This window comes from Macaca thibetana, chromosome 1, assembly GCF_024542745.1.
Source record: "Macaca thibetana thibetana isolate TM-01 chromosome 1, ASM2454274v1, whole genome shotgun sequence".
In the NCBI taxonomy this organism is placed as follows: Eukaryota; Metazoa; Chordata; class Mammalia; order Primates; family Cercopithecidae; genus Macaca; species Macaca thibetana.
In genome coordinates this window covers 64,835,541-64,859,860 of record NC_065578.1, presented here as the reverse complement: position 1 = coordinate 64,859,860, position 24,320 = coordinate 64,835,541, and the positions used below count along the sequence as shown (strand labels likewise).

The 24,320-nt window shown below is 35.4% G+C and overlaps 1 protein-coding gene across 4 annotated transcripts in view; it reads right to left on the bottom strand.

Annotated features, from left to right (window-relative positions):
- Positions 1 to 24,320, bottom strand: part of LEPR (leptin receptor) — a 98,096-nt gene that overhangs the window by 6,989 nt on the left and 66,787 nt on the right. For 3 of the 4 annotated variants that reach the window (XM_050760069.1, XM_050760330.1, XM_050760153.1), the window contains 10 exons: positions 22,176 to 22,375; positions 18,713 to 18,861; positions 17,522 to 17,681; positions 17,332 to 17,414; positions 11,377 to 11,593; positions 9,452 to 9,634; positions 7,592 to 7,687; positions 6,159 to 6,264; positions 4,669 to 4,744; positions 780 to 872 (listed from right to left, as the gene is read on the bottom strand). In XM_050760069.1, coding sequence (XP_050616026.1) covers positions 780 to 872; positions 4,669 to 4,744; positions 6,159 to 6,264; positions 7,592 to 7,687; positions 9,452 to 9,634; positions 11,377 to 11,593; positions 17,332 to 17,414; positions 17,522 to 17,681; positions 18,713 to 18,861; positions 22,176 to 22,375 — 1,363 coding nt within the window. The remainder of the gene's footprint in view (positions 1 to 779; positions 873 to 4,668; positions 4,745 to 6,158; positions 6,265 to 7,591; positions 7,688 to 9,451; positions 9,635 to 11,376; positions 11,594 to 17,331; positions 17,415 to 17,521; positions 17,682 to 18,712; positions 18,862 to 22,175; positions 22,376 to 24,320) is intronic. The other variant, XM_050760243.1, reaches the window with a different exon arrangement.

Genomic DNA, 24,320 nt, shown 5'->3' with positions numbered 1-24,320 from the left:
TATTATGAATAATACTGCTACGAGTATTCATATAAAAGTTCCCATGTGGATTTGCTATTTCATTTCTATGGAGTATATACCTAGGAATGGAATTGCTGGGTCATATCATAATTCTATGTTTAACCTTTTGAAGAACTGTCAGACTATTTACCAAAAGAGTTGCACTATTTTCCATTCCCACTATCAGTATATGATAATTCTAATTTCTCTGCATTCTCACCAACACTTATTATCTGTCTCTTATTATAGCCATCCTACTGGGCATCTCGTGGTTTTTTTTGTGTTTCCCTATTGTCTAATGACACTGAGCATATTTGCATTTGTGCTTCTTGGCTATTTGTATATCTTCTTAGGAGAAATGCCTATTCACATCATTTGCCCATTTTTATGGTGCTAAAATATACATAACAATATTTACCATTTGAACTATTTTTTAGTGTATAATTTAGTGGCATTAAGCATATTAAGAAACATATTTTTAATATGGAACTGATAGCACAGGTATTAATTTGAATCAGACAGATCTGGATTTGAACCACAGGTGTTACATGGACAGGCTGGGTGATCAAGACAAGCTAATAAACCACTGTGGGTCTCAGTTTTATCATCAGAAAATATAAGGTTATTAGCCCTATGAAATAATTAAATAAAATAACATGAATATGAAACATAGGGTGGATGGTAAATTTCCCTTTTCCTCTTTAGTAATATAAAGTGAGTTACATTATATTATTTTTCCTTTAAAAAGCATATTTTAGGCCGGATGTGGTGGCTCACACCTGTAATTCCAGCACTTTGGGAGGCCGAGGTGGGTGGATCACTTGAGCCTGGGAGTTCAAGACCAGCCTGGGCAACATGACAAAACCCCGTATCTACAAAAAGATACAAAAATTAGCCAGGCATGGTGGCATGCGCCTGTAGGTCCCAGCTACCAACGGGGATGAGGTGGGAGGATCAATTGAGCCCAGGGTCCTCGAGGCTGCAGTGAGCTGAGATCGCAACGCTGCACTCCAGCCTGGGTGACAGAGTGAGACCCTGTCTCAAAAAGAAAAAGGTACATTTTAATTATTTAGGAGATTAAAACAACAGGCTAAATAGAAAAAAGTTAATGAATTTTACAAGATTTTTATCATTAATAAAATCTTTGAAGTTATATTATCCTTCACTCTTTAAATGTTCTATTATATTCCAAAACCGGATTTATTCCTAACAGTGTTATTTATGCACCTAGTCAGCCCTAGTAATAAACTAAGCATCTTGTGGGTTAGCTGTGCTTAAAAAATAATTTACAAGATTAGAAAGTCAAATATTTCCAGATATTTTTAAAATATCAGTCCTACAAATAAGAACATTCACACCCATGGTATTTTTAAAATCCTTCACATTTCTTTAATTTACCAGAACTTGAAAACATGTGGCAATATTTCAATCTACTTGTATATAAGGTCTGTCAGATGACCTGTGGCAGCATTGTGCGCACCTCAGGGAGAGCAGGTGTGGCAGCAGGGTAGGACGTAGTCCTCAAGCATTTCCTGATTCAACCAACCTCCACCCAGTAGTTCCTTTGTGCCAGGCATTTTCTGGCAAAGGGAAAAATAATTTGGTGCAGGTTTAAACTGCATTTTGCTGATGTGGGCCTGAACATCTCATGGCCCTCCTGAACACTGAGAAGCCACTTCATGGTGGTCCATAGGTAAGATTTCAGAGCTTAAATGCTGAAGGGAGAGTGTTTCAGCCTCTTTTTAAGTGGCATTAAAAAGTAAGATGATCATTCCCTGAATTAATATATACTTATATAGTGAAGCTTTAGCAATTTTATTTAGATAAGTATTTAGGGTTTTTGACATAAAACCCTCATATTTAAGAAAACGTCTTGTAGTCTTCCTATTTCCATTTTGTGAATATGCTGGGTACTGCCTTCCACATGACTTAGTGTTTGCAGGTGCTTAGCTGGACACCACATCTCTGCCTCAAAACCTACTTAATGATTGTTCATCTACCAGATCTTGGCCCAAATGTAATCTGCTCAACTTTATTCATTCACCCCCACCGATAAGCCAGGTTCCCACATTATAAGTGCTCAGCACAATGGGACCCCTTCTTTCACAACATGTAGTTTACAACTGTAAGGTTGTGATTGGATCATTATGTGTTATATACATGTAACTAAATTTCTCATGTGCCCCATAAATTTGTACAAAAAATAGTAATGTTATTTCCATGATAAATGTATTAATGATTATCTTCCCCACTAAACTGTATACTCAGGAGCATACAGTATTTTTCTTTTCCTTATAATGCCAGGGCATACTATAGTGACTGGTATAGGATAAGTATTCAATCATATTGAATATATGGATGAAATGAATGCTATCACAGGTCATCTGACAGACCTTATATACAAGTAGATTGAAATATTGCCACATTTTTTCAAGTTCTGGTAAATTAAAGAAATGTGAAGAATTTTTAAAATACAGTGGGTGCGAATGTTCTTATTTGTAGGACCGATATTTTAAAAATCTCTGGAAGTATTTGACTTTCCAATCACAACTACACAACATGTCACTGTATGAATTCATAATAAAAGATAAATGAGAGAAAAATATTTACTTGAAAAACTCGGCAACACTGTTTAAATGAAAGGAGACTACGGCTTAGTGAGCAACAGCACAGGTGAGGAGTGTATAGGAGTGTGGCTGGTTAGACCAGGCAAAGTGAAGTTTCTATAAAAAGAATTGTTCATATATAAAACAACACTGCTGCTGCTTCTGAAGACAGGGCATTCTTTCTCCTGCTGAGAAATTACAATTCAATCTTTGTCATTGTTCATTACATCTACAATATTAGTGGTTTACTTATTCATTGATAAGCTGTAGAACAGTGTTTTTCTAACTGCAAATCATAGGCCACTCGAATGTTGTGAAATCAATTTAGTGTCTTGCAACCAGCATTTTTAACAAATAAAATAGAATTTTAAAACATTCTATTTCAAGCAAGTAGTAAAACTCTTTTGTGTATCTTTCATTTAGGTCTTGCATATCTCTATCTATGGTGTACTAGGTTGAAAGGCAAAATGTATTTATACATTAAAAATGCCAAAACTGCAATTACTTTTGCACCAACCTAAGTTTTTTCACTGTGGGTCATGGTGAAGAAGAAAGAAAGAAAAAGAAGCCACTGCTATAGAGAACAGCTGCTATTAGAACAGGCTTCAAAGCCAGACAAACTGGTAAGCTAATCTTGCCTCTAAAACAAGTTACCGAACCACTATGAACTTCAGCTTTCTCTTCTGTAAAATGGAGAGAATAACATTTGTCCCATAGGGTAACTGAAAGAATAATAATAGTAATATAAAATACATAAATATGTAAATAATAACTAATATTTGTTGAGACCTTACTATGTCACAAGTACCATCTTTTTTAGTATCCCAAACAACCTAATAAGGTAAGTAGCCTATTTCACAGAAGAGGAAATTGAAACATTGAGAATGTCAGTAAACATCTTAATAAATGTAAGAATATGTATCTCAGTGCTTTGCATATATACAACAGCAGGAGGAATACCACAAATATTTGTGATGGATAAAATACAGTCTTTGAAATCAGAGCACTATCCACAATAAATAAAACAATACAATGCTCTAGGAACTTAAAGGGGGTAGAAAGTCTTTTGAATTAAACTGGTTAAAGGAAGGCATGAGGAAAGAAGGGCCTAGAGCAAGATCTTCATGTACAAGGAAGGCTCTGTGTAGGTAGATGGGAACAGTGAAGGTATCATCAAGGCCCATGGACAGGAAAAGTCGCATAGGTAGGTTGATAACAGATTGTAGAAAGAGGTCGTTGAGTACTATTAATAGCTTCAGGAGGTTTTAGTTTATATCTTGTATTCAAAAGGAAATCATTGAAGACTTTTAACAAGTAACTAATGACAAAGATGCAATCACCAAACCTGGATAATAACCTCCCAATAAGTATTGTTTAAAAATTTGTGTATTTTGACTTGACTGAATTCTATTTTTCCAGTTATATGAGTAGAAAGCTAACCTTGCTTCAAGGGACATTATGAGAATTAATAAAACATTCAATAAACTTTAGAGCTTTCTGAAAAATCCTACTATAGAAGTAAATACAAATTATTTTATTATAGTTGACTAACTTTCATAAAATACTTGTACTTGAAAGGAACTTCTGCATAAATATAAGTTTTATTATGATTATTGCACTTTTCAGATTGTAATATTTGAGGATCATATAATTTTCTAATTTATTTAAATGATTATGGAGCTAATTATTGCCATTAAAAATATTGATTCCAGCCTTTTGCCTAAAGACAGTTTATACCAAAAAAAGTGTATCCAAATATCTGTTGTCCATCAGATTGACCCTTAACTTTATAATATTTATTTTATTATGTGCTGTGACACAGAAGCAACATATGTATATTGTGAACTCTCATACGATAAACTATGCACTGAAATTTGTTTCTTCCTGATTTCAAATCCCTGCATCCTGCTATTCTTGAAAATATATAATAAACATACATATTAAGATGAACTGAATAAAATATGAGCTTTTAAATCTCAAAAAAGCTTAATGCTCTATAAGTCATATGGCATCTAGAATACAATCTTATATATTCTGGGTTAAAAAAAATTGAAAAAGCAACCTTCTGAAAATTAAGTCCTTGCGCCCAGGAACAATTCTTGGGGTTTGGAACATCTTCCCAAAACAGTTTTTTCATTCTGCAAAGGATAAACAGGGCATCAAAATTAGAGAAAAACATTCATATTGAAAATGTGAACAGTTAGTGAATAGACAAGCTAGAAATTAGTCCACCAGATCAACTATGCCTCTGTAGGGTCAGATGCATTTTCACATGCTAGCCCATGAAGATTTCTACCAAATTTTTATCTAGACCAAAGTCGAAAATCACAGTAATAATAGAAATAGCCAATACTTATTGAAAGCCGTGTGCCAAGCACCATGCTAAACACTGCATAGATTTCTCTCAAAGAAACTGAAATATTAAAAATGGCCACCAAGTGGGTACCAGAAAAAATTCCACTTGATGTGGCCTCATCAACTCACTTAACTAAAAGATAAATTCAGATTCTAAAATCTCCTCTCCCTCTTTTTTGCCTGAAGACAATGGTTTCTACAGAGATTTGGCATGTGTAAAATAACCACACTGGACTTCTCAGCACAGAGATTACCATGGCACCCATGCCACCATCCACGGAACTCAGTCATTTGCCTGACAAGCCAAGCAGACTGGAGCCACACAGTTCTGATTTCTAAAAAGCAGAGTGTCTGCTGATCATAAATGAACTGACAGCTCCAGGTCACCACTAAAAGGCTACTTTTACCACCCACTTCACCACAAAAAATCCTTGACCCAAACTGCAGAACTCTGAAAGTCATTTTTGCCACCTCCAAGAACATACTGCTTAGGATTTCCTATTATAAGCTTGTTGTTTTCTGAATGTACATACATTTAAAAAAAAAAAAAAAAACTAAATTCTTCCTTGAAGTTACGTTGTCCTTGACAGAACAAGAGCATCACCATCATGGACAAGCACCTCATTTTAAAATTCACCTTAATCAAAAACCACCTAAATCCAAAGGGCATCAGCCTAATGGCTAAGGTCAGCACGACCATAAATGACAAATAACATCTCCAACCAGAAACATTCCATCCTCCCTGACCAGAGACATGCCAGCCCCAAGATAACCTCCCCTCCTCCCAGAGACATTCCAACTCCACCATAAACTTCTCCCTCACACATAAACATTCCAAGCTTGTGATAAGCCCCCTCACCCTAAAACCAATATATACTCTTAGTCTGTAAGAGAAAGGGCTTCTGACCAAAATTGTCCAGAAGCCCCTCCCAGGTTTTATCTAAAGAAAACCTGTCTTTAACTGTTAAGCTGCATTTTGTGTTTCTTTCCTCATTATTTAACTCTTACAGTCCTAGCAAAATGGAATGCCATTTCCTGACAACAGGCCTTTCCTTTTTATGCTATCTTAATTGTATACAGACTACATATAAAAGCACTTAGAAGACTTTAGTATTCCTGATTTAGAAGGTTTTAAATCAGGGTTTGAATATGCTTAAGGACTTTTGCCTTAAAGATTCTTAACCTCAAGTACAATACCTTTGGTGCGATATTAATAATGTTCCAAGCAATAAGATGGAAGAGGAAATAATTACTGGCACAATCACATATAAACCTGCATCATTCTGGTGTTTTTCAGTATTATCTGAAAAAGAAATACGATTTACACAACTCAGAAACTTGAGGAAATATTAATTTCTTTCTGTATCAAAAATTATAGTAGACATTTTCTGATTTCATCATAAATCTCTATTACCTTCAAAACTATAAAAATAAAGAACAGGAAGATAAAAATATGTTGTGATCACATTAATAAAATACTATTTTGTTCAGCATCATATCTACTGTAAATTAGCAAAGTATTTTTTCAAATTTATTCATTTGTCATTCCTCTCTATCTGATCATGTTTACGTTATAAGGGGTCAAGGTGTTAAAACTGTTATGATGACTGTCTCAGTATCTACTCCTGGAGGACCCAACCTTCCACATCTGCCAATCTCTATCTTGCTCACTCCACACACACTGATTTCCTTGCTGTTTCTTGAACCACCAAACATCCCCACTCTTTAGGGGCTCTTCACACACTGTCCCTTTGCCTGGAATGCTTTTGCTATTTGTACAGTTACGTCTTCACTGAACATCATTGATAGGCTCTTGGAAACTGCAATGTTAAGTGAAATGGCAATGTAAAACAAACCTTTTTTTTTTCTCATCAACATTATAATGAAACTACCTTGAACAAAATGATGTTATTCAAGGACCTCCTGTACGTCATGTTGCATAAAGTTGCAGTTTCCAAGAATCTATTGACAATATCAAGTAGGGTCTTACTGTACTTGCAAGGTTTTACTTGAATATTATCTACCTCCATAGAAAGACCATTTCTGGCTATCAACTAAAATGCCACATTTAATGTCATCCCTTTATCTTGCTTTTATATTCCTTCATGGTACTTATTTCTATCTGACATTATATAATTATTTATTGCCCATCACTGTCAATTAGAGCACCAGTATTTAAGATCCATAAGGGCAGAAACTTATGTTCATGATTGAATCCCCAGTGCTTAGAACAATATTCAATTAATATCTGTTGAATAATACATGTATGAATTTTTTTAATGATTTTTATTCTAACACTAGATGAAATGTTTATCTCTTGAAATATCATTGCTAGGTTGCTTAGATTTGAAGACAATTTAAAAAGTAATAACAAAATCAAAATGTTGGTATTCCAAGTACAGTAAGATGAATCAGAAATATAAGAGGCCCAGTGACTTTATTTCTATAGCTCCAGTTTTATTTTTAGAGGAAAAAAATATTTCCTTTGGAACCTCACCATGAAAAATCTACAGAAGACTCTGGACTTTTCCATGATTCTATCAGAAAAAGAATAATCAGATGGCAATATTACTACTGACAAATTAGGCACACACATTGGTACAAAAGGAAACTAAAATTATGATTTTTACCTTGAGTGAAACTATTAATTATCTTTGGTTTTCCCACTCCTTCCATAAATATTGGGTAAAGACTGAACTGGTACTTCTCAATGGGGATAAAATGATCTGAGGAGAAAAATACATAAAAGGCTCATTTATACATAATTAACAGTAGAGTTGAACATACATTTTAAAAAAGAATTAAAGTGACTATCCTATATTTCCAAACATAGAAATTACTTATTATTTATGGATTAAATTATCAAGGGAGTTTCAAAACACACTTAAGCACTTCTAATCATCTAGTAATGACAATAGTTTTCCAAATATTTTTCTAAAAAATCTTACCCAGAGACAGAAGATTGCAATTTTTCAAAGCCATGTTCCAGTGATAGCCAATTTGTTCAAGTGCAGGGTGTATGAGCTTTTTCTTTCCTTCATTTCCTTTTCCAGAGCAATATGTTCTACTACCTCTCCCTTACCCCCAAAGTGGGCAATATTCCTTTTTTTTATAGGAATTCAGCTTATTTAGTTTCCCCATTCCATTCAAGGTAGCTGGGAGACTGTCTTGTGAAATCCTATGCAAACAAAATGGTGGTAGAGACCACGAGACCCTTTGCAATATCTGGGATTTTGATCCATGGAAAATGACCAACCCTATAGCAAAGCTCCAGATGGATCGATCCATGATTTTCACAAATGCTAATAATATATGAATATTCTAGAAGAATATATCCAGAAGAAGAGAGATCTCTGTGAAGCCTAAATTTTATATCCTCATGTTTTAAAGAAAAGCACAGAGAGTAACCACCTGGGCAGCAGTGGTGATGAACTAAATTCAGTGCAACAATTTGCAAATAAATGTACCCTGATGCTAAATTCTAGGTCCCTGATATAAAATAATGGTATGAGTCCTTAGTATGATATTGTATAATAAGATCATAGCAATCCTTAGCCTCCCTAGTTAACTTCCCTCAATCCTTACTCAGACTTCGAAATGCTGTCTTGTGCACTTATACTTTGTACTTGACTCACCTCCTGGGATAACTGGTCTACCTTTAGAAGAATACCCTGGTCTAGGTCACCCAGTTCTAGCTCCTCTGACCAGGCTAGCATTCCCACTCATTGCTAGTGGCCTTATAAGGTGGTACACAGTTTGAGGAAACAATTTGGCAGAAGATATCAGAAGCTATTAAAAAATGATTTAAGAAAAGATAAAGCTGGAAGCAACATAATCTCAAACAGTTTAAGTAGACTTTGGAATAAAATGCTATACCACTAAAAACAATGGTAGAAAAAATTGAGGAGAAAATTGACATGATATGATATCCCCTGTATAAAATATTAAGATGAGAAAATGTCAAAGGAAATAGAATTAGTCTGGGTCTGGTGGCTCATGCCTGCAATCCCAACACTTTGGGAGGCCGAGACAGGAGAATCACTTGATCTTAGGAGTTCAAGACCAGCCTGAGCAACATAGTGAGACCTTGTCTCTACCAAAAAAAAAAAAAAAAAAAAAATTTAATTAACTGGGTGTGATGGCATGTGCCTATAGTTCCAACTATTCAGGAAGCTGAGGTGGGAAGATAGCTTGAGCCCAGGAGGTAGAGGCTGCAGTGAGCCATGTTCACTCCACTGCACTCCAGCCTGGGCAACACAGAGAGACCCCGTCAAAAAAAAAAGAAAGAAAGAAAGAAAGAAAGAAAAAAGAAAAGAAAAGAAGAGAAAGAGAATTCAATGTTTTGATAAAGGTTATAGGATTATATGTATTAGGATGGTAGTATCATCTATATTTTTGAAGTTTTCATTAACTGGTTATATTAATTGAATTAATAATCTGTAGTGTCATATAATCCATGACAGCAACTCACCAAAGTATAGTAAACTTACCATGGATATAATACTTCTTAACAGATGAAGAGATTCTAAGCCATTTTATTTCTCCATCTTCATTAAGATTTTTCCACTCAATAATAAAATACATTAGCTTGTAATCACTGGGTGATAGTATCCAGGAAAGAATCACACAACTGCTGTTTAAAGGATAAGCACTGAGTGACTGCACGATATTTACTGAGGGGAAAAGAAGGAAATCAATTTTTAAATTAAAAATTAATAAAAAATCTACTAATACTTTTGAGGAACTTATAACCTACTAAAGAAGGGGATAAGGAAGAGAAGACAGACAATTTACACAAATAAATATAATACATGACAATTATTTTTATATCATGAGAGTCATTTAAACAGAGATATGGGAATATATGATATTGAAGAGAAACATGGTATTACCTAAAACCTTAAAAAAGCAATTTTGTGATGTATTCGAAAAGGCATTCTCATATGGAATACTGCACAAGCCGATTAACCATCCTCTCCCACCGATGGAGTGATACTCTCAAAGCACAAATCTTCTCATTTTAACACCATCTGTATAGCATCCCACTTAAAAGCCTCCAGCAGATTTCTACATTTGAGGGTAAAATTCCTATCATGCTTACGAGGCCCTGAGGGCCAAGTCTCAACCTACCTCTCTGCCTTCCATGATTTTCCACACCAAAGTCACCTTTGTCTTTCTTTATTTTCTATCATGTGCCCTTGACTTTTGATCTGGCTGATCGTGTTATCAGCCAATGCTTTCCCTGCCCTCCCCTACATCTTTTGGGGAAGTTTAATTCCTACTCACATTTCAGATTTCAGTTCAGTACCACTTCCTCAAGGTGGCTTCTCTGAATCTCAATGCCAGGTCAGGTTCCTTTCTTTCCTTTCATAAAATTATATTCCTTTCCTGCAGGCCCTTATCTCAGTTTGCAAATAGACATTCACTTATATGATTATTTCATTAATACCTGTCTTACCTATTTGGCTCTGGATGCTCCAACCATTATAGTTTCTCTCACATTACAATTCCCACTACCTACCCAACTGAGGCATTCTACAGATATTTCTAGAATATATATACTTAGAAAATGTTAAGCGTAAAACATTGAACTGGGTACTATGGAACTCGTAAGATGCTTACACTATACATACAAAGGTAATCATAATGTAAAACAGGACATAAAATACTTTAAGAAAGACAGGAAGGACTCTGAGATTTAAAGAAGAGATAGGGCATATTCAATTAAAGCAATAAGCAAAGATTTCAAGAAGGAGGTAACACTTCGAAAGGCCTCTATAGATTGGTAGAGACACAGAAAATTTGTGTTTGCCGTTAAAAATTTACATTTTGAATATGTAACCTAGAGTAGAAACGCCTATTGAAAGTGGGTCTCCATTCTCTGATTAATCAGATATATCAAAATTAATGCAAGGAGGTTTGTCACTCACATTAAATGAAGTCCATAGTAATTTTAAGTCTCAGCAATTAACCTGCATCCATATGTCATGCTATTACTATTTTACATAGTGTTAAATATATATTTCATATGATATAAACTTATTTTTACATATTTATATGCATGTATGTGTGAATATAAATATATACATGTATATGTATATAGGGAGAGAGAATTATTGACCTGAAGATCTCCATTGGTCCAAAAGATTTAAGTATTAGATTCACTAAAACATTCTCATATATTATAATACCATTACAACAATGTTCTCCCACATGAAAACTCAAGGACTGTATTACATGATCATTGTACAATGTACTTTGTTATTTTTCCAGACAAAGGAGAGATGAAAGGTGAAAGAGAGACTTTCAGATGCAGAGAATTGCAGGTTGCTTGAAAGATAATTTAAAATAGGAGAGTTTGCAAAAGTTAAATATTAAAAGAGGCAATGGACTACTACTCTGTACCTCTTCTTACCTTTGCTCATAGGCCATGAAAAGGTTAAATTAAAATTTGCAACAGAAGCACCAATTGAATTGATGGCCAGAACCGTAACAGTGTGTGCTTGCTCTGTCCACAGGAAAGTGAATTTAGTGTGATTTCCCACATCTTCTGACCATGTTCCATTGCAGGAAGTATGATGGTTTATCACATATCTCTGAACACTGCACAATGAGTCATTTTTCATCAGGGGCTGTAGTAAATACAGAAATTGATTAGTTTAAGGGCTGCAGTGCTTTTTATACTAACTGAGCTCACATAACTCTCATTCTATATTTCTCATTAGGAGGCAGGGGCCAGATCAGGGCAGGTACTATTACAAGGCTGAGAGGCTGGGGAAATGGATGGGATAGAGTCCGCCTCTGCCACAGTCTCCATGAAGGTATCTGGATGGTTATAGAGCATAGCAAACTTATTTTCCCCTTTTTGAGGTTTTTTTCCTAAGGCCCAGAGAATAAATCATTTGAAGATAATAAAGTAGGGATATGATCAAGCCACTTTTCTACCAAGAAGTTTCACTCTAATTTTAGAGAAATGAAAGACTGATAAGGGGTAGAGAGTTTTCTCATCTAAAAAGCAAACAAGGAATAACCCTCAGACAATGAAAAGCAGCAAGAGGAGCTGTGAAGGTGTTCATCATCATATATTAATCATAGGAAGATTTGTCATTCATTTTCCTTTCCTCTGATATGCTTGGAAGATTCTCTAGAATGTAAGAATGTCTGCAAAGGTTAACGAGCAACAGAGGATATCAAAACAGTGTCTATGGCACCCCAGCATTTCTGTCATATAATTAAAACATATCAGGTCATTAAGGATTCCAATGTAAAATAGGTATCTAGTTCATTTCTATTCTTATGTTCCACAGAGGTTAACAATGTACCCCATTTCCCCAATCAACTTCACCTGTGGCAGGTAAGATTAAATGCTGGCAATCCCTTAAAAAGCCAGAGAAGGCTGGACTGTATATCATAGACTAGAAGAGTACATCTCAATTTCTTGCCCATTAGATGCCTCTAAGGCAGAGAAAAATAAACACATGTACATGTATCCCTGCCAAGAATCATCTGGATAGGTTGGAAGTAAAATTTTAGCAGCCACCCCCAGAAAGAAACGTCTCAAAGTTATGTAAATTTTGCATTTTATTTGAAAAATCTATGTCAGTTTTAATGAATACTTTTTTTGGTAACCAACAAGTAAGAGAATGTTAAACTTCCTTACTTTCTGGTACTACAAGATCCTCCAGGCTAATCTCGTGTATTTTCTGCCCCAACCCTAAAATTAGCCATTTCTCTAAATAGCCCTTGTTTCTGTTATTGAACGATGGTATTAGAAATAAGTCTGGGCACATGCCTTACTACTGGATTTTAGGCCCTCTTAGCTTACAAATCATGAAAAGGTACATGCATCCTAAACCAGAATCTATCTATATCTATATTAAGCTAGATATAAGTTCATACTTGTATCCCAAACTCTAATTCATTGCCACATGTATCATCCTGTGCTTGTGTGTAACCTCCCAATCCAACAGTGAGAAATCTGAGTCCCACTGTCCACCATCCATTTACTTGCTTGTCCCCTTCCAGTGTACATGTAGAGCAGTACCATAATTGTTAGCCCATAGCCCTGTGAGAACTACATCAACTAGACTACAGTGCTTATGTACAGTTTCTTTTGCCTTTAGTCCTAAGATCCACACATTTCCAACAACTCCCCTCAAGTTCCAAAGTGGCCTTTTCTCCCACCACCTTTAGTGAAGTTGCTTCATACGCTTATAATACAAGTAGATTCCTTTGTCACAGTCTACAGTCAATCCTGGGATCCTTCAACCTCCTAAATGATTTTTTTTTAATCTACATGCATTAAGATTCACTCTTTGTGCTATGAAGTTCGAGGAGTTTTGGCAGATGCATAGTGCTATACACCCACCATTTCAGAAGTATACAGAATCGTTTCATTTTTGAAGGATATCTTAGTTGCCTCTAATTTGGGGTGATTATAACTAAAGTTGCTTAAACATTCATATGCAAGTTTCTGTGTAGACTTAAGTTTTCAAATCACCTGAGTAAATACCGAGGCTGCAATGTTGCATCATATGGCTGGTAAGGCTACATTTAAATTTGAAAGAAATTACCAAACTGTCTTCCAAAGTGGCTGTCCCATTTTGCATTTCCACCAGCAATGAATAAGAGTTCTTGCTGCCCTGCATGCTCACCAGCAATTTGTATTGTCAGGTTGTTTTTTTTTTTTTTTTTAGCCATTCTAATTGGTGTGGAGTTGTATCTTGTTTTAATTTGCAACTCTTTGGTGATGAATGATGTTGAACATCTTTTAATATTCATATTTGTCGTCTGTATATCTACTTTGGTTAGGTTTTTCTTCAGATACTTGGTTTTTTTTTTTTTCATTTTAATTGAGTTGTTCTCCTACTGTTGAATCTTAAAGATTTCTTTGTGTAATTTGGTTATAAGTCCTTTATCAGATGTGTGTTTTTGCAAATATTTTCACCCAGTCTGTGCCTTACCTTTTCATCCTCTTAACAGTCTTTCCCAGATCAGAAGTTTTTAATTTTTTTTTGAAAATCAATTTATTTATTTATTTTTTTTTTATTATTATTATACTTTAAGTTCTAGGGTACATGTGCATAATGTGCAGGTTTGTTACATATGTATACTTGTGCCATGTTGGTGTGCTGCACCCATCAACTCGTCAGCATCCATCAACTCGTCATTTACATCAAGTATAACTCCCAATGCAATCCCTCCCCCCTGCCCCCTCCCCATGATAGCCCCCGGTATGTGATGTTCCCCTTCCCGAGTCCAGGTGATCTCATTGTTCAGTTCCCACCTATGAGTGAGAACATGCGGTGTTTGGTTTTCTGTTCTTGCGATAGTTTGCTGAGAATGATGGTTTCCAGCTGCATCCATGTCCCTATAAAGGACACAAACTCATCCTTTTTTATGGCTGCATAGTATTCCATGGTGTATATGTGCCACATTTTCTTAATCCAGTCTGTCACTGATGGACATTGGGTTGATTCCAAGTCTTTGCTATTGTGAATAGAAGTTTTTAATTTTAATAAAGTCAAACTTACCAGTACTCAAAACTTAAAATAAAAAACCCCACAATGATGGGGGCATGTCAAAGGAACATGAGTCAATTAAAAGAGCTCCCAATGACTGAAGCAGAAATATTTTGAGCAACAAAATAAAGTAGTATTGGATTATGACCCAAGTCTAAAATAAATGTTCATTGTCCATACTAATATAAATAAATGATTGACTAAATAAATAAATTAATGTGAGAGGACAGACAAATCTCCCATGCAGAAGAACACTAAATAATGTGTGTAGGTCCTCTACTTTCAAGTAGGTGGAACATAGCTCCTACTCCTTAAGCATGGGGACTTCATTTTTAAAACTAAAATGGAGAAAGGAGAAAAAAGAGTAACTTTCCAGTGGGAAACCAGACAACACTACCTCAGCCAGACGAGTAAGGTGAACATCAACCATGATGAGTCACATTGGTAGAATGTATCCTTAATATGATGTGATGGAATGGCATTTTACATCTGCAATCTTCCTCCCCCAAACCCGTAACCCTAATCTAATCATGAGAAAACATTAGACAAAACCCGTTTGATGGAGATTCTACAAAATACCTGACCAGTACTTCTCAATTGTGTGAAGTTCATAAAAACAAAGAAGGTCTAAGAAACTTTTACAACCAGGAGAAGCATAAGGAGGTATGACTACTAAAAGTAATCTGCTATCCTGGATGGAATCCTGAACCAGAAAAAGAACATTTGGTATAAGCTAAGGAAATTTGGATTTGAAATAAATTACAGATGAGTTAATGATGACATATCAATCTTGCTTAATTAATTGTAACAAATGTATCACACTAGTGTAAGATGTTAATACTAGAGAAAACTTGGTGTGGGAATACATAGGAATTCTCTGTACTATCTTTGCCATCTTTTTGTAACTCTAAAACTGCCTTAACATAAAGTTTAATATTTCTGAAATGCCAGAGAAATGATTTTTTTAAGTGCCATACTTATCCTGTGGCCTTGTGGCTTACTCCTTAAGCAAATCTTATCCCAGTTTAAGAAGCATAGACTTGGAGAACCGTAATCATTGAACTATTATCTCAGTTTAGGAAACCACAACAAAACAGCACAAAACAAAATTAATGAAAGGCAATTTGATTAATATAAGGCACTCAAGTTTCTGCAAAGATGGTAGATTAGCAAGGGTACTGTCTCCCTCCCACACATCATCCTTAAAGAAACCACGAGCTTTGATGTCCAAAAAGACAGCCACTGGCCACTTGCACCCATTTAAATTTAAATTAATTAAAATTAAATAAACTTTAAAATTCAGTTCCTGAGTCACACTAGGCACATTTCAAGTGCTTAATAACCATGTGTGGCTAGTGGCTACTATATTGGACAATGCAGATATAAACCATTTTCATCATTACAGAAACTTCTATTGGCAGCACTGCTGAGGAAATGTGGAATTCATGATACGAGGAAAATATAAGAACTGTCTGGAGAAAGACAACTGTTTTGTCCTAGAGTATGTTGCGATGGGAGAGGGTAGCTATAGCCTAGGCCAAAGGGCTGTTGACTACAGCTCTGAAAGGATAAATCAAAGATAAAGAAAAGCTACTTAAATTCTGCTCAAAGCTGGCCCTACCACAAACATAGGAACATCACTGCCTGTCCCTCACTGTAGAAACTTGCAGATATCTGGAGCACTCCCATGGAGATAAAACCAAAAATATGAGAAAAATAATCTGTCGGGCAAGGCTGTTGTTTCTTATTCAGCAGTGCCCCCTTCCGCGGTGGGTTCAACCGCCCACTCAGTCTCTCAGAGTACAGGCCCTGAATTCCCCAAGAGGTGGAGATATGTATGAAATGTTCAGAATACAATAACTGTCTCATAAATGTCTGTCAGTTCTTAACGCTAACTTTAAGTCTGAAATATTAAAATGTGTTGAAGGAATTGTTTGCTAGAAAAAGAAAAGAGAGCAATAAAAAAAGAAACTAAATTTTTTAAAGACAGCAATAATAAAAGAAATGAAATAAGATAAAATCATAAAAAATTATTTTAAGAAGTATTGAAATGGAAAAGTTTAGAAATTGCATTGATTATTAACCAAATGAAATTATAGAGTAACTGGATTTAGAAACCAAATGAACATAAATTCTTATATACCACAACTTTTACATAGGCTTTGGTCTTTCATCAGGAAACCATTTTCAAACGTGTGCTCATTCAACCTTGGGTATTAAACTTACAATTCACATTTGGAGTGACAGAAATACTATTTGACTTCATGTGTTGTATTCCCAAATCAATCTTAAATTTGGCATTTACGGACCAAATAAACTATTCACTTGAAATAGAAACCAATTCATTTGGGAGACGATACTTTGAAAATTACTAGACTACCCAGCTATCATATATGGGAATATCCACTGTTTATATGCCATCACATAAATGGAATACTCTGTCATGCGTTAGATGCTCTTGGGGTTTGTGGGGAAGGTGACATTTACACTGTTCAGAATTAAATATGAATACAATTTTTAGACTACAAGAAACATTACGTATCATCTAGTTCAATCTTACATTTACACAGATGAGAAAACTGAGGCCCAAGGAGTCTAAGTAACTTTGCCAAAATAGTACTGACATAACTACAGTACGTGAAGCTGAGAAGAAAATGAAAGTCTCCTAACACTATGCCAGTGCTTCAGCCACTGTACATCTTAGCTCTCTGCAAATACATCTCATAAATGAAATGAAAATACAGGATTGCTGAGCTTTCCAAAGATTAATAACAGGATTATGGACCATGAAGTAAATTTTTTAAGAGTATAAAAATACAATTTAAGAATAACGTTAAAATTGGGAATACCTTCCAAAGTAAAGTCACATTTTTCTCCTTTTTCATAGTATCTCCATTAATTATTCTCCAAAACTCAGGTCCTCTCATAGGAACTGCAAAACGACAAATTGTGTGTATGTTTTTGAAGGAAACTTTTTCAGCCATATTTGAAGCATACACTTATGTACTTTCAAAACACATTTACAAAATCTCTGCAGACCTTTTATATCCATGACAACTGTGTAGGCTGGATTGCTCCAATTACTCCAAAGTCCCAATCCATCTGACCTCTTACAGCGCACCTGAACAGCATAAACTGCACAGAAGTCTGGAACTGGGAGACTGACAGATTTTGATTTTGCATCATAAACGTCATACATCTATAAAATAAGTCAAAGCATTAGATTGCTCATTACCAACACATATGTATCTAAAGGGCCCTGAAGTACATTTATTTTAAATTTTAACACTATTCCAAAATTAAGAGAACTGATTCTGTGTTTTCTGACTTCAGAAATAGTCACAATTAGGCGAGGATTGTAAACTCCTTCAAGTCAAGGATTTTCTTATTTATCTTGTCACACCCTTGCTAATGACAAGATTTTGAACTGGTTTACTCGCAACCTTGTTTCCCAAATACTCTCTTATCCTACTACTAATCCCTGTCCACTAATCCTCTACCCACAAAGACGTTCTAAGAATTTAAACCTATTGGTTAGATAGGACCGACTGTAGCAAATCGCTGATATTCAGTATCCTTCAATAGCAGCTAAACTGTCACATTTGTTTTAGTTGATATCATTGTGATCTAATGATATAATAAGGGTTTCTGATATTTCTAGGTCTTTGCAGGCTGCCATCACAAAGCTGATGTGAAATGCCATGATAGGCACCCTTGCCACTATGGGAATGATTCTGTTTGTTTGAAAAGCAGCTTCTCCCAAAATGCATTCCATCAAACATGTATGTACTAAAAGACATTAACAGATGTTAGAGAAACAACAGTTCCTTGGAAAAAACTAGTTTGGGGAACATGAAATGAAATAAGGTCACAAATTTTTCTTTAATGAAGGACCTCTCCAAACCTTGAATATGTAATATGTATACTGTGACTACACAAGGAAGATACAGTGATACAGGGTTTCCTAAACTGATTTAACCATTTAATCTTTTTCTAAGGAACATAATATAAGACCTGTGTTCTATAAAACACACTTCAGGGAATGATGGATTTCAGGAAACTTTGTTCTTTAAAAAGGTTAGACTTAGGCAAATCTATTTAATGAAAATAGCTACAGAATACAAGAGAATGTACTTTTATGCCAATAAAATTAATCTAATGCAATTGAACTCTTAAATATTATAAAAATAGCATTTAATGAGGAAAGCTGAAGTTCTAAGTAAAAGGTACCTTCCATTGTATTTCTTTTCCACTCAAACCATAGCGAATCTGGAATTGAAGGTTATTCTCTGGAAAGACTGGCTTTTCCCAAGATATTTTCAATAATCCAATGTTTTTAATAATTTCTGCTTTCACACTGGATGGAGGCAGTGGCTTCACTAGAAATTTTTAAAACAGTTTTACGTGATGGTAATTTAAATAGTAATAATGCCTAAAAACATTGTGTTATATTTTCATACCTCTATATTCATCAAGCAATATCTTCTTCATAACTTTCTCACTCATTATCTCAATTGTTTCCCTATTACTTTATGTGATATATTAAAAGAGGGATTTATCACTATTTTGCAAATAAAGACTTGACTGAAAAAAGTCAATACATTATCCATGTTACTCAGCAAGCTAACAGTAGTACCTGATTAGAAATTGAACCATTGGCTCTGCATGCAAAACACACCACGCTGAACCCATGCTAAATATCGGTTCTCCATTGAACTTTAATTAAAGGCAAAAAAAAAAAAAAAAAAAAAAACCATGGACTGCATCAACTTCCACGTGTGAGTGTGAAACTCTTATGGCTGATGTGTATCATTAAATATTTCTAGATCAAGGTCAGAGATAGTATCTCAGAGCAAAGCCTTGGTTTTCTATAATCTGAGGGAAACAGGCTTTTAACGGGCAGTAATAGAGGCAAAGATGATCTGAATAGCAAGTGATTTTTAAAATAGATTCATATATATATATGAATCTATTATATATATAGGAATCTATTTTAAATATATATATATACACACACACACACATATATATATAAGCAAGTCATGTAGGCATAATGTAAAAATCACAGAAATGCAAAGAAAAAGGTTATCTTCCCTGTTTTCCTATCACCTTTTTATGATGCTGCTTTCAGAGCTAAAGTAAAAACTTTAGCTTAGGCTTAGATTCACTACATAAGTTTTCCCCAAGTTCTTAATTTTTAACTTTGAGGGCCACTCTTTCTGATGACAATATGGAAATGTGGCATATTTTAAACTAAAAGCCTGAAAGCCCAAGCATAACAGTGCGTCTCTGAAGCCCTAACTCTGTTATGACTCCAAGCATCAATTTTATGATGCATACTACATTTACATTGTCATGTCTTGATTATCTGTACTAAGAGTGGAGGATTCCATTTAGAGGACATATATTCAGTTGGTATGCCAAAACAGTTGTTAAAAATGTTAAGTACATCCATACCAACTGGTAAAGAGCTGCTCTCCTGAGGAACATCTCCTCCAGAACTGCTCAGACTGGATGCCCTCCACACCTGCCCATGACCCAGAACCTAAAAGGTCGATGCCCGGTACAGCAGAGGCCTCCGGGATTGTAGTTGGAATGGCCCTCCTCTTGGTCATTATTTTGATAGTCACCCCTTCCAATGGACAATCCAAAGTGAGAGATGGCCGTTGGCTGGAGTATGCAGAAAACAACTGCAGTAGCAAAAAGGGAAGCCAAAGGGCTAATGTATGAAACCATCCAACCAAACAACCACCACCAACAAAAAGAAACCTAAATAACCCAAACCATAACTAAGGCCAAATGTAGACACTCTGTGTAAGAAAAATTAAGAGAGTTCCAGGGTTTACCTTCTTGATTTATTTCCCCATGTCTTATAAACCATACTACTATTATGATTCACAGGGAAATCGTAACACCTGGATTGGCACAATATGGGTGTTTATTATTCTCTTGCTCCAAGTCTCACTTGCTAAAAACCAACACTGTGTAAAGGTATAGACTCCCTTTCATACGGTATTTTAAAATCATTTTTAAGCAATCAACAATAGTAGTTTTTACTGTTGAAAACAAAAATACCTAAACTTTTTCCTTCGTGTAAAGTTTGTCATGATGATTCAATTCTTCATAGACCAAAAAGGCATTCTCCACCAACCCAGCAAGATGATATATACTGTATTTCACCTCTTGATCATTTCTTGTCAGGAAAGGAAGTATCAATACTCAAGAGACTGTACGAGGTTAAATCTGTGTTTGCAATTAACTGAATCATATGAAGCGTATCATTTCTGCAGACTGGCAATGAATATCCAGTCTGCAGAAAGGATATGCTTGAAGTTACATGATTCCCTCAATACCCACGCTGGGAAGGTATGGGCAGCTGTCTACATTTTATGGATGGCAAAACAGACACAGAGTGCCTATGTGGCTAGTGCAGATTTAAAGGCTAGTAATAGGTGGAGTTGGCATTTGGATCCCAACACTGAGTTTCCACATTACCTTCTAGTACTAAGTAGGCAATATAAGCCCAACCTAAACTCGTTATTTTAGTTTTGAAAAGAATAACACCAAAGGTTATTCAGGTAACATATGTTACTGAATCCATGCTGCATTTGTCATGTCTTCTAAGTGAGTGTGTTATTATCTGTGCATGTTTGGGGGAGTGTAGGAGGGTTCCTTGCTATCCTAGGATATTAAGTATCACTGCAGTAAAAAATCACTTAAATGGAATTAAACAGTGGGGAGAGAATTCATTGGGACTTTATATAGAAAAAGAAATCTAATAATTAAAACAATCTTATTCTGTATTTTTTGGATATAGGTTTTAATTCAAATGTGTATTAATTAATTGAAAAACAATGACTCAAATATTGATTTTTGGCATAATCCCCCAACTAAATAGCATATATTAATATTTTTATGGAACATTATTCTAATGTGTTTCCTACTGAGGAATATTTTATTTGAGGGGAAAATTCACTGAAAATCCCAGTTTTGTTTTTGTTTTCAGATATCTTATATTGAAAACAAACATCCTCCTTAGTTATACATACATAACAGCACCAAAAGGTATTTTTTCATTCCTGTTGCACAATCATTTCTCAGATATTTCACAATGAACTTGAAAGAATATATCACATTTTCCAAGGACTCTCTTAATATCTTTGAAATCAAAAGGTTTTTTTGAAAAGAATGTTTAAAATATAATGTATGTCATCGTTGTCTATTTCCTCTACTTCAATTTAGCTATTTTAAATGCTTCTGTGCCCTACATATCCTCACAAATTAAAGGCTTGAGTTATGAGTACTCAGATTACTGAGACCCTCAGAATATTCAAATCAAACCTTTGGAGTAAAAATACTGCATGTTTTCATAACTACACTGGAACAAAAACGTAAAATAATGCCTTATTTAGAAAAACATTACTAAAATTCATTCATAAAGACCCATGTATTTCATCTAATAGTGTGCAGAAAATATTCCTATTGCTTAAAAAAGTCTACTATAAATAATTTGAAATGAATTCAAAAGTGTAAAACTTCCTAAGGCTGATTTTCTCAATACCACTGTAAACAGGAACAATTTTCTTTTCAAAATCTAATGTGATTAGAAAATGGCAAAATATAACATTAAACCTGCATCAATCTGCATACAAATCTGCTAACACAAATGAAGACACAACACAGCTTGACATACCCACAGAATCAGGAAGGACACATGTCGGTGGAGAGTCAAGTGAACCTAGAGGGTGATTGATCCTAATCCACATTGTATAGCCAGATAATAGAAAGATTGGCTGGAAAACGCATTCATAAAAACCATCGCTCTGCAAATAGCAATCTTTAGGCTTAGATATGGGATGAATAGATGGAATATCAAAACAGTAAAGGCTGCTCCTTTAAAAGATACAAAAATAGTCAATTAGCATACATTAATAAAAGTAACAAGAAGATACCTGAGAATTCTGATTTGTTGTTTAAAACAGCAGTCGCCAACCTTTTTGGCACCAGGGACCGGTTTCACGGGAAACAACTTTTCCACAAATGGGGGATGGGAAATGGTTCAGGATTTCGGGACGAAACTGTTCCACTTCCGATCACCAGGTATTAGAGTCTCATAAGGAGCGCATGCCCAGTTCACAATAGGGTTCTGCTCCTCTAAGAATCTAATGCCACTGCTGATCTGACAGGAGGCGGAGCACAGGTGGTAATGCTGCTCTCTCACCTCCTGCTGTGTGGCCGGGTTCCTAAGAGGCCACAGACAGGTACCGCTCCGTGGCCCGGGGACTGGGGATCCCAGGTTTAAAAAGCAGGCAGGAGGCCCGGTGCGGTGGCTCATGCCTGTAATTCCAGCACTTTGGAAGGCTGAGGCAGGCCGATCACTTGAGCCCAGAAGTTCTAGACCAGCCTGGGCAACATGGTGAAACCCCGTCTCTATAAATGCGCGTCTGTAGTCCTGGCTACTTGGGAAGCTGAGACAGTAGAATCACTTGAACCCGGGAGGCGGAGGTTGCAGTGAACTGGGATGGTACCACTGCACTGCAGCCTGGGCGACACAGGGAGACTGTCTCAAAAATAAAATAAAATTAAATTAAATTAAAATAATTAAATAAAATACAGACAGTTGCACTCCATCTAAAACAATAGATGTTCTTATTAGAAAGGCATTTTTTAAATTTTTCCCAGCTATATTCCAGTTCTATATCTTTCCACAGAAACTGACAGTAACTCTTATTAAATATTTCATTAGACACTAAGTAGGGATGCAAATGAAATAAATGCTCTAAAAAGGAGAAAATGATCCAGTTAGAGACAGAACTTAAAAACAATTTGCAAATTAAACTAACACTATATATTAGTGTGAGAATATTTAAAATATAGATGAAAGTAGTCATGGAACATTCCTGAGGTGGCAAGGAAGGCAAATTCCTCACACTTTAAAGAAAGAATTAAATTTCATCACAAATCCGTGATGAATATAATTTTCTAATTCAAATTAATACAAATTAATATAATACCAACTTCAGATATGTATGTGAATTATATAACCACGTATATTCCTCATCTTCTCAGAGACAAAAATTTTTAAAAAATTGTATAACTGAGTCCTAGACAACACTCCACCTCAGAACCCATAAAGCAAGGGTGTCCAATTTTTCGGCTTCCCTAGGCAGCACTGGAAGAAGAACTGTCTTGGGCCACACATAAAATACACTAACGATAGCTGATGAACCAAAAAAAAAAAAAGTCGCAAGAAAAATCTCACAATGTTTTCAGAAAGTTTATAAATTTGTGTTGGGCCGCATTCAAAGCCATCCTGGTCCACATGGGGCCCCGGGCCATGGGCTGGAAAAACTTGCCATAAACTCTTTTTCCTCTGGTTTGAAATAACTTCTTGGGCCAATGTTTGCTCTGAATACTATATTTAAATGGCTAAAGTAGCAATTAGTCTTTCCAAAGAGATGAGAGGAAGTTAGAAAAAGCTAAAAAAATCGATTTTCTTCTGTCATTTTCTATTTTCTATACCACTTCTTTTTCTTGTCTTCTCAAAATTACAATCATGAATGTGTGTTGTGTGTGTGTGTGTGTGTGTGTGTGTGAATATAAATGATGGTGCATGGACAAAAATGAAAATGAGGAGTGAGGGGTCATCTGGGGGTAGAAAATAAGAACAAAGTAGAAAAGCACAGTACCAGCACACTTAGAATCGAAAAGTTGGCATCATTACCATCGTGACAGCAAAAACAATATATTGAATATTTACAAGGAGAAATTATATCACGTGATTATAATTAGGTGAAATATGTTGTTAACTCTCACAGAAACATTGTAAGTCCTATTA